Source organism: Myotis brandtii, unplaced genomic scaffold (assembly GCF_000412655.1).
Source record: "Myotis brandtii unplaced genomic scaffold, ASM41265v1 scaffold329, whole genome shotgun sequence".
NCBI lineage: Eukaryota > Metazoa > Chordata > Mammalia > Chiroptera > Vespertilionidae > Myotis > Myotis brandtii.
The window spans coordinates 303,921-314,933 of NW_005362676.1; the positions used below are offsets into that span (position 1 = coordinate 303,921).

The 11,013-nt window shown below is 57.3% G+C and overlaps 2 protein-coding genes across 2 annotated transcripts in view; one reads left to right on the plus strand and one right to left on the minus strand.

Annotated features, from left to right (window-relative positions):
- The window catches only part of OTUD7A (OTU deubiquitinase 7A), a gene marked incomplete at its 3' end in the record, with an annotated part of 77,451 nt that overhangs the window by 11,514 nt on the left and 54,924 nt on the right, over positions 1-11,013 (plus strand). Inside the window, exon 3 of the mRNA XM_014543564.1 lies at positions 10,424-10,553. The remainder of the gene's footprint in view (positions 1-10,423; positions 10,554-11,013) is intronic.
- LOC102246452 (neuronal acetylcholine receptor subunit alpha-7) overlaps positions 1-11,013 on the minus strand; it is a 39,579-nt gene that overhangs the window by 5,241 nt on the left and 23,325 nt on the right. Inside the window, exons 6-12 of the mRNA XM_005871095.2 lie at positions 9,625-9,669; positions 7,287-7,396; positions 5,679-5,758; positions 5,111-5,278; positions 3,847-4,041; positions 2,669-2,755; positions 1,906-2,015 (exon numbers count right to left, since the gene is read on the minus strand). Of these exons, the coding sequence (XP_005871157.1) occupies positions 1,906-2,015; positions 2,669-2,755; positions 3,847-4,041; positions 5,111-5,278; positions 5,679-5,758; positions 7,287-7,396; positions 9,625-9,669 (795 nt within the window). The remainder of the gene's footprint in view (positions 1-1,905; positions 2,016-2,668; positions 2,756-3,846; positions 4,042-5,110; positions 5,279-5,678; positions 5,759-7,286; positions 7,397-9,624; positions 9,670-11,013) is intronic.

The following is an 11,013-nucleotide window of genomic DNA, read 5'->3' on the forward strand; positions in this document are numbered from 1 at the left end:
GCCTGCCCGCCCGCCGCCCGCCTAGGAACCAGGAGGTCGCGGTTCAAGTCCCGGGTTGCGGGCTCCATCCCCTGTAGGCGGCGTGCGGGAGGCAGCCGACCCATGATTCTCTCATCATTGATGTTTCTCTCTCTCTCTCTCCCTTCCTCTCTCTGAAATCAATAAAAATGTATTTATTTAAAAAAAATCTTAATAAAAGCAGGTGCCGGGGAAAAGATTGGAGAGGTGTCCGGGGCTCACGGGCGCTCAGTTGTCAAGTCTTGTAAGTTGTCTTTTTTAAAAAATATATATATTTTATTGATTTTTTTACAGAGAGGAAGGGAGAGGGGTAGAGAGTTAGAAACATCGATGAGAGAGAAACATTGATCAGCTGCCTCCTGCACACCCCCTACCGGGGATGTGCCCGCAACCCAGGTACATGCCCTTGACCGGAATCGAACCTGGGACCCTTCAGTCCGCAGGCCGACGCTCTAGCCACTGAGCCAAACCGGTTAGGGCCTTGTAAGTTGTCCTGACGTGTATTTTATTATTATTATTGATTTTAGAGAGGAAGGGAGAGAGAGAGAGAAGCATTGACGTGTGAGGGAGACATCGACTGGCTGCCTCCTGACCTGGGTCGAACTTGCAACCTTTGGGCGCAGGGGACAACGCGCCAACCACTGAGCCACCCGGCCAGGGCGGTTCTGACCTATTTAATGAACAGAACTGCTGGGTGTTTCTTTTGCCCAAGGGGCTCTGGGGGAGGGGGGGACACCTCAGGCAGCAAAGGTGTACGAACCGAGGGAGCTTGGGAACCTCTAACCTAAACGCGTTAAGCGGCCAGGAAGCCGGGATAAAAGGGGATACGCAGGAAGGTGCTTTGAAACGTCTGCAGCAGGGCTTCTCGACCTTCCTGAACAGGGTCAGGTAGTAAGAGTTCTAGCCTGTGGGCCATGAGGCCTGCTTTTACCCCGCTCTGCCGACCGGCAAAACCAGCCATAGAAGCCTGTTTAAAAAAAAAGAAAAAGAAAGGCCGGCTGTCTTCCGATAAATGACATTTGCAAGAGCACTCGGTCGGCTGGGTGTGGCCTGTAGCCCAGCCTCCCCCAGAGGCACCGGGACGCTGGGGCCGGAGCTTGAGGCAGCGTGTTGGGCATGAGTGCGTCTGAACCGGAGGCCGCGGGGCCCACGGAGAGCCCTCCCGCCAAGTCGGGGTTCCATTCCGTGGCCTGAGCCGTTCGCTTTCCAGGCAAAAGCATCTCCGAAGTGAAGTGATGCTCTTGGCACGGGTCACCCTGAGCCGGTGGCCCCTCTGTCAGGTCGCGGTTTTGTCTCCGGCTGTGCAAACGCCACATAATGCCCCCGCGCTCGGCGGTGCCTTCGTCACAGCCACAGATCGTCCTGAACGGCCCTGGGAGGCTCGTTATGTGTCAGATGCCCCGGGAAGAGAGAAAAACGCGGGGTGTTATGTAAACTAGAGAGAGGGAGAGAGAGAGAGAGAGAGAGAGCGCCAGACCTCATGTTGCACTGGCGGCCATTGGTTAGAACATGGTCTTGTGCTGAGAGGCGAATAATTATTGCTTTTAATTAAGATGGTTTTTTTCTGGGGCAGTCAGCACCACTCGTCATTAAAAATGGTTTGGGCCCGGCCAGCATGGCTCAGGGGTTGAGCATCGACCTATGAAGCAGGAGGTCACGGTTCGATTCCCGGTCAGGGCACAGGCCCGGGTTGTGGGCTCGATCCCCAGGGTGGGACAGCCGATCCACGATTCTCTCTCCTCACTGATGTTTCTATCTCTCCCTTCCTCTCCCTTCCTCTCTGAAATCAATGGAAAATACATTTTAAAAAACCAAGTTCGTGAGCCGCCCCGGGCGCCCCCTTGGGGGAGGGCCCCGCGGGCTGCAGGGAGGGCGGGAGGAACGCACCCACTTGGGCATCTGGCCACCGTCGGGGTCGTGGTGGTGGTACTGCAGCACGATCACCGTGACGACCACGGAGAGGCCCACGATGATCATGGTGCTGGCGAAGTACTGGGCTGCGGAGAGAAAGGGCGGCTGAGGCCGGCCGCCGGGGCGGAGGGCGGACCCGGGAGGCCCTGCCTTGGATCTGTCCCGGCCCCAGCGTGTCCGTCCTGCTCGCACGTCCTCACAGCGGGCCGTCCCAGGAAACAGCTGCTGAGGGTGAAAGTGGGTGCCCTTCCCGTCCTAAGGGAGGATCTGAGGGGGGACGGTGGGTCCAGCTGACACAGTGAACCTCTAATGCAGTGGTTCTCAACCTTCCGGCCCTTTAAATACAGTTCCTCACGTGGTGACCCAACCATAAAATGATTTTCGTCGCTACTTCCTAACTGTCATGTTGCTACTGTGATGAATCGTCATGTAAATATCTGATATGCAGGATGGGCTTAGGCGACCCCTGTGAAAGGGTCGCTCGACTGCCAAGGGGGTCGCGACCCACAGGTTGAGAACCACTGCTCTAATGGCTCCCTAACAAGCACGAGGGGGGATTAGGGAGGAGGGGGCCATGTCTGCATCTTAGACCCGAACAGCACAGCGGGACCCCCCCACCCCCCTCGCCTGTGCCCCGGTGAGCAGAGCCCATGGACCACCCTGCACAGTGACAGCAAGGCCTGGCCTCGGGCGGAAGCCGGGCGGTGCGGCTCCCCGGCCCGTGCCTGGAGGCCCTTACCTATCAGGGGCACCGAGTCGGATGTCGCGGGCATGATTTCGGCCACCAGCAGCATGAAGACGGTGAGAGAGAGCAGCACCGTGATCCCTGAGGCAGAGAGACAGGGCGCAGGAGACAGACCGGCCGTGAGGCCTCCGTTCCCTCCAGCGGGGACCCCACCCGAGGTTCCAACCACTAGAGCAGCGGTTCTCAGCCTTCTGGCCCGTTCAATACAGTTCCTCATGTTGTGGTGACCCCCAACCATAAAATGATTTCTGTTGCTACTTCATCACTGTAATGTTGCTGCTGTTATGAATCATCATGTAAATATCTGATATGCAGGATGGTCTTAGGCGACCCCTGTGAAAGGGGCATTCGACCGCCAAAGGGGTCGCGACCCACAGGCTGAGAACCGCTGAACTGGAGGGTGGAGGGAGGGGCAGGCGGTGTCTAAGGCGTTCCTGAACACAAGGGCCTGGTTTTCTGTATTTCGGGGGGACGGGGGTTCCAGAGAAGCCCCGGGAGGAGTCGGATTTAGGAGCCGGGACTTTAGAACCACACAGAATGCGTCATTGACGACAGCGCTAGTGTCTCTCTTTTTCTTTACGACGTTCGTATGCAGAGGTCGTCTCATGAGGCAGGAAAAGGAAAACAGCCAGTCCGGCCGGTGTGGCTCAGGGGTTGAGCATCGACCTAGGAACCAGGAGGTCACGGTTCGATTCCCGGTCAGGGCACATGCCCAGGGTTGCCGGCTCCATCCCCAGTGGGGGGTGTGCAGGAGGCGGCCGATCCGTGATTCTCTCTCATCACTGATGCTTCTATCTCTCTCCTCTCCTCCTCTCTCCCTTCCTCTCTGAAATCAATAAAAAGATATTTTTTTACAAACAAAAAGCAGGACGGGGTGTCAGAGGGGAGAAACCCCAGGCCCCTCAGGGGAGAACTGGCCCCTTCCTGGGTGTTCCCACCCTCCTTGTAGGATCAGGGTGTCCCATGAGGGCGTGGCATCCGACACAGAGGCGATAGCAGGAGCCTGTGTGGTCAGGGAGACCTCCTGGGCTAGGAGGTCAGTGTGTGACGTCACACAGACACCCCCAACATCTCCGCACCCAGAGCCCCTTGGGCCGGGCGCTGTCCATGGTGCTGAAACACAGGCCGCGCCCTCCCGTCCCCTCTGGCTCCCCTGGAAGGCGGGCACTCACCCAGGGAGATTTTCTCCCCGGAGTCCGCGGGCAGCAGGAAGACCAGCAGGGCCAGGGCGGAGATGAGCACGCAGGGGATGAGCAGGTTGAGGCCGTAGTAGAGGGTCCGCCGGCGGATGGTCACCGTGAAGGTGACGTCGGGGTAGGGCTCCTTGCAGCACTCGTAGAACCGCTCGCTGCGCTTGCCCGGGATGCCTCCGTGGGGGCAGGGAGGAAAGGAACACACATCACCCTGCTTGTTTATGGCACCGCGTATGACACGCACACACAGCCATGGAGCTGATGTCCCCCCAAAATTGGGGCCGGCCGGTGTGGCTCGGTGGCTGAGTGTTGGCCTATGAACCAGGAGGGCACGGTTGGATTCCCTGGGTTGAGGGCTCCCAGTAGGGGCCGAGCAGGAAGCAGACGATCCATGATTCTCTCTCATCATTGATGTTTCTCTCTCTCTCTCCCTCTCTGAAATCAATAAAAAATATATTTTTTAAAAATTGGGTAATTGGTGTCTGAATGAGCACTTCCTGGTTTACCATAGAGTTCTTTAGGAGTGTATTAGTGATATTTGAACAGCTTAGCAGGGTGTTTTGATGGACTGGAATTACATGGGCTATAAACTGAATGTCTGTGTCCCCCCCCAAAATTCGTGGGTTGAAACCTAACCCCTAACGTGGTGGTGTCAGGAGGTGGGGCCGGTGAGAGGTGATTAGGTCAGAAGGGTGCAGCCCTCCTGGGTGGGATTAGTGCCCTTGTAGCGGAGACCCCGGAGAGCTCCCTGCCCCTCCGTCATGGACACGCAGTGAGAAGGCAGCTGTCCATGGATCGGGAAGCTGCCCTCGCCAGACACCAAATCTGCTAACACGTTGATCCTGGACGTCCAGGCTCCAGAACTGCGAGAAATAAATGTCTGTTGTTTATGAGCCACCCCGAGTGGACTAAGCCGCCATGACGATAAATGTCACACTGTAAACTTTACGCCAGTATAAATGCAATCTGCTGTTGTCCAGCGTGACGGTAGGAACAGAAGATTCGCAGGATGTACGGATGCCTATCCTGGCACCGGCTCATTTAAACGGTTATGACCACAGTCCCCCTGGGAAGCACCAAATCTTCTCATTGCCTTTGCGTCTGATCCTATCGCCCGCGGGGAATCATGGCGAGTGCCGTAAATGCACCGAAACGCAGAGTGGAAAATCCCAAGCTGCTAAGCAAGCCCGGGAATACCGCCGCTCTCCTCCGGGCAGCGGGCCGCCCGCCCCGCGGGGCTCACCTATGAGGTCCCACTCCCCGTTCGGGATGTAGCCGCTGACGTCCGCCTCCTGCATCTGGAGGTCCAGGGACCACCCTCCGTACGACCAGGACCCGAACTTGAGTTGGCACTGCTGCACGTCGAACGGGAACCAGCGCACGTCGATGTAGCAGGAGCTCTTGAAGATGCCTGCGGGGGCCACGGGCACCGTCAGGCGCGGGGGAGCTGGCGAGGTGTGCGCCAAACCCACAGCAGCCTCGCCCGGCCGGCCGGCGGGATTGGGCATGGGTGCCGCCTTTGTGGAAAGAGTAGGGAGGGTCCTCAAGAACTTAAAAACAGAACTACCACGTGACCCGGCAGTCCCGCTTCTGGGTACGTATCCACGGGAAACAAAACAACTACCCCGTGTTCACTGCAGCATCATTCACCACAGGGAGGGCGGCACCTGGACAGCAACATCTGGGGAGCAACATCTGGGGGTGGCCCCTGCCCAGAGCTCAGGACTAGCTCCCAGCTCGTGGGAGCAGAGGCAGGACGGACACCCCACACTCAGCTTGTCGCTGTAGGAGAGCCGAGGACGCAGCCTCACCTGGAGGGAGGTACTGGCAGTGCCCGGAGGAGTTCACCAGCACGTTGGTGTGGAAGGTGGCGTCAAATCGCTCGTCGGCACTGGGAACGGGAAAAGGGCTCCGTGAGCTGGCACTGCCCCCGGTGCCCTCTGGGCTGTCATGACCGGGTCCCGGCAGCTTGGAGGGGCTGCCGCCTGTTCCCCGGCCACAGACGCAGCCGGCCTGGGAGACGGGTCCCCAGGGGCCGCCACCCACCCCCATTTCACAGAGACCGAGAGGGAGAGAAGAGACCTCGATGCGAGAAACCTCCACCGGTCGCCTCCGTACCAGCCCCCGACTGGGGACTGAACCAAAATATGTTTTTTAAAAAAACAAACAAAATTTCCTTTAGTATTTAAAAATATTTCATAAAAATCCAAACGCTCCCACGTGGCTGAGGCAGCCGCCCGCAGCTGCACAGCTCAGGGTCCCAGCTCTCCTGGGCCCAGGCTGCTGACCACCGACACCAGCGCGGCCTGGCCTCGGTCCAGGGGAGACCGTGACAAGCCACCCTCACTGGGCCCGCTCCTCCCTCGGGGCGCCGCCGCGTTCAGAACAACCCTTGAACCGCAGGCTTGCGGTAACGCAGAAGGAAGCAAGCAAGAAACCCCTGGCTCAGCACCTGGCCGGCCTGCTCCTCTTGGCGCCCGCCCTCTCGGCGGGCAGCCCGGCCAGCTGGCTGGCAGCACCGGCCTTGTCCACCATCCGTCAGGGAAATGAAGCAGCCGTCCCCCAGGACAGACGGCCGGTCTGCAGCAAGCGGCCTCTTTTGAAAGAATATATACTTCTACGATCTCAGAGAGGAAGGGAGAGGGGGAGAGAGAGACACTCAGGATGAGAGAGAATCATCCATCGGCTGCCTCCTGCACGCCCCCTATGGGGGCGCCGAGTCTGCAACCCCGGCATGTGTCCTGACCGGGGATCAAACTGGCGACCTCCTGGCCCATGGGTGGACGCTCAGCTAACTGAGCCACACGGGCCGGGTGGAACTCTCTCTAAGAAATATTTAGCTCCTTGTCACTTTCTAGGCCTCATTGCAACAAGATGCCCTGCATTTGCTACGCAGATGAGCCAAGGATTTTAAGGCTCCTAGAAACTGACCCCACCTGGATGCCTGTCTTTGGGGCATCTGGTCTACCAAGCAGACGGCCTTGGGTTACAGACGAAGCCCTCATTTCTTGCCTTCTCAAAGGCCATTTACAGCCCCCACCGGTTTGGCTCAGTGGATAGAGCGTCGGCCTGCGGACTGAAGGATCCCAGGTTCGATTCCAGCCAAGGGCACATACCCGGGTTGCGGGCTTGGTCCCCAGTCTGGAGTTTGCAGGAGGCAGCCGATCCATGATTCTCTCTCATCATGGATGTTTCTCTCTCTCTCTCCCTAACCCTTCCTCTCTGAAATCAATAAAAATATATTTTTTTAAAAAGAAACTGTTAAAAAAAAAAAGAGGGGGGGGCATTTACAACGCCCAGTGGGAGCAGTGGTCCAAGTTATAGATACGAGATCAGGCACATCCACCGAACGCTCAGACACACGCCGATCGCTACCCACATGCCAGCACACAGCCGCCCCTCCTCCCGCCCGGGCTCACCTGTTGTAGAGAAGGATGTCCGGCTTCCAGATCTGGCCGTCGGGGAAGCGCACGGTCTGCACGCCCGGGTACTCCGACGTGTTCCACTGCAGATAGTGATCTGTCCAGGACTGACACGCACAGTGCCGTCAGGCGCACATATGGCCTTGGCCACTGAAACTGATCTAGGACACGGCTAGGTAAGCTCAGAGCCCAAAGGAGCGAGCCAGGAGGTCACGGTTCCATTCCAGGTCGGGGCACAGGCCCGGGCTGCGGGCTCCGTCCCCAGTAGGGGGCGTGCAGGAGGCAGCCGGTCAATGATTCTCTCTCCTCATTGATGCTTCTATCTCTCCCTCTCCCTTCCTCTCTAAAATCAATTAAAAAAAAAAAGAACGAGAAAGAAAGAAACATCACCTTTAACTACAGTTGCTAACATGGCCCCCAGCAAGTCCCGGCTCGCTTGTCTATGAGCCCAATGTGTGAAGTGACAGAGTTCAAAAATGAATAAGAGAAAGGAGTTAGAAATAAATACGGTTGCCCTGGCCGGTTTGTCTCAATGGATAGAGCATTGGCCTGTGGGACTGAAGGGTCCTGGGTTCCATTCTGGTGAAGGGCACAGGCCTGGGTTGCAGGCTCGATCCCCAGTAGGGGGCGTGCAGGAGGCAGCCGATCCAGGATTCTCGCTCATCACTGATGTTTCTCTCTCTCTCCCTCTCCCTTCCTCTCTGAAATCAATACAAACATATTTAAAAGAAAGAAAGAAATACGGTTCACAGCCTAACATCTGCCATGTGGATGCTGTTGGGCCCATAATTAGAATCAGGAGGTAAAAAGGAATAGAGACTCTTCTCAGGAGGCTTGGAAACCGAGAGCCAGGGAGAACGACCGACATTCCAAGCTCGGAGAAGACAGGTTTTATTTTTTTTCTCGACTCGGTGACAAATGTCCCCCGTTTTCAAAGCAGCAGCCGGGAGTGTGGGAGTGGCCGGAAAGTCCCTGCAGAAACGGAGAGGCACCCGCCGCCTCCCTTCCTGGGTCAAATCAGATGGCAGCGGACAGGCCCCCCCGAAACAATACACTAAGCCCTGGAGAACCCCCACTGCTCCCTCGGAGGACCAGAAAGAGGCAAACACCGACATCAGCCGCTTTCTCCTCGGGCGGAATCAAGGGCGAGTGGGACGATGGGAAAACAAGATCAATCCCCCGCTGCCCAGGAAGAATTGATCGTGCTGTCGCTGTTCACCTCTCTGCCTCTTCTCTTCGGGAAGCGCAGAAGCACCGCGCATCTGCAGGAACATTCGCTTGTGGAGGGCCTGAGGTCCAGGAGGTGGATTTAGATGCTGGGACCAGGGGTTCAGCAACGTGAGGCCCCAGGAGCCCGATTTCCTGTCCACATGTCCACCCTCCCCTGGAACCCCGTCCTTCCACCTGCAGGTGCTCTTGTATCTATCGTGTTGTTTGTTTGTTTTTAAAGGGTCCAGGAGGTGGATTTAGATGCTGGGACCAGGGATTCAGCAACGTGAGACCCCAGGAGCCCGATTTCCTGTCCACCCTCCCCTGGAACCCCGGCCTTCCACCTGCAGCTGCTCTTGTATCTATCGTGTTGTTTGTTTGTTTTTAAATATGTTGTATTGATTTTAGGGAGAAGGGAAGGGAGAGGGAGAGGGAGAGAAACATCGATGGGCTGCCTCCTGCACGCCCCCTACTGGGGGATCGAGCCCACAACTTCGGCATGTGCCCTGACCGGGAATCGAACTGGTGACCTCCTGGTTCATCGGTCCACGCTCAACCACTGAGCCACACCGGCCGGGCTTTAACCTTCTTTTAGACTGTAAATTACTCAGCCTGATTGCAGGCGGCTTGGAAGTGGCTGAATAAGTAAAGGCGATGAACGGGGCGAGTTTTAGAGGAAGCGAAGCAGAGGATGCCTCTGCAAGAACGAGCCGTGGTTAGAGGGGAGTTTATTTTCGGAGCAACGGACTCAAAACAGTGCCTGGCCACCCAAGTACGGGTTCTCCTGGCAATCCGCACCCTTCCGGGCAAACTGCCAAATCTTTTCCTTTTAATCCTCACCCGGGGATATGTTTTCATTGATTTTTTACAGGGAAAGGAAGGGGGGAGAGAGGAGAGAGAGAGAAGCATCAATCGGTTGCCTCCCGCACACGCCCAGACCAGGGATGGAACCCACAACCTAAGTAGGCGTCCTGACTGGGAATCGAACCTGCAGCCGTTTGGTGTCCGGGACGACAGGCCTGGCTTTTCTCCCGGGGCCCCTGCTGGCCCTGCCGTCCACACACGAGCGTCTCAGAGGCAAGGGCAGGGACATCGGAGGGCGAGGGCTGCCCGGGCCTCCACTTACCATCTGCAGCCAGATGTTGGTGGTGAGGACCTGGTTCTTCTCGTCCTTTAAAGAGAAGAGAAGAGACTTGTGACTGTGGCGGGCACGGCTTCCGGAAGGGCCCGGCACCGCCGCCCAGAGAGCAGTCTGGTTCCTGGGACTGTGGGGACGTGTGGACATGGGAAGGCACCAAGCCTGCCCGAGCCCACGGGCCCAGAGGTCAGCTTCCCTCTGCGTTCGGAGGAAATACTCATTTGTCATCGAGCCCTGACAAACGGCTGAAAAGTATCAAATAGAAAATGAAAACCCTGCTACCCCACCACCAGAGGTGGCACCTGAGAATGGCTTAGCTTATTTCTCTTTCTATTTTAAAAATAATTTATGAACCTAAAAAATTAAATTGGGCACAAAGTCCAATTTTTAAAAAAAAAAATCCTCACCTGAGTATAAGTTTATTGGTTTTACGGAGAGGGAGAGAGAGAGGGAGAGAGGGAGATAGAAACACCCATGATGAGAGAGAATCATGGATCGGCTGCCTCCTGCACGCCCCGCGCTGGGGACGGAGCCCGAAACCCGGGCCTGTGCCCTGATCGGGAATCGAACCGTGACCTCCTGGTTGAGGTCGATGCTCAGCCACTGAGCCGCGAGGGCGGGGCAAGAACCTGTTCTTTTTAATGGCCTTAAAGTGAGCCCGTCCGTGTTCCGCGCAGGTGGCTGGCTTGCTTTTAATTGCGTCGTGTCTGTCTTCTCGGGGAAAAGGGCTTCTGTGGTTTGGGAGCTGATTGCTACCGATCTAATTAAAAGGCTTTCTTCCTCCCAGCATCCTGCCTGAAACCTCATTAGAGCGGAACGGGCTTCTGTGGAGCGCGGCGGCGTGGCGCCCAGACGGCAGCGTTTCGACTGCAATCAGCGCGGCCGGCCGGCACAGTCTGCGAGTGTCGTGGTGCCAGGTAGGGACGACTCCGGGGGACAAGCCCACAGAACCGGCAGGCAGGCTGCTGTCTGCATTCCCGGAGGGGGTCCCCGGCCTCCCCTCCCCGTCCAGGGACACCTACTCGCTGGCTTAGCCTCTCAGCTCTCTGTCTGCTCCATGACAAGGTGTCACAGCTCCTTCCCACCCCACCCCCCAGTGCAGTACCCCCTCTTCTCTCCCCAGATTTCTACATGGAAATGTAACCCTCACTGTGAGGGTATCTGGAGGGGGGGCCTTTGCAGGGTGATTAGGTCAGGAGGGTGCAGCCCTCATGACTGGGATTAGTGCCCTTATCCAAGAGACCCAGGGCCCTGGCCGGTGTGGCTCGGTGGTTGAGCGTCGACCTGTGAACCAGGAGGTCACGGTTGGATTCCTGGTCAGGGCACAGGCCCGGGTTGCAGGCTCAATTCCCAGTAGGGGGCGTGCAGGAGGCAGCC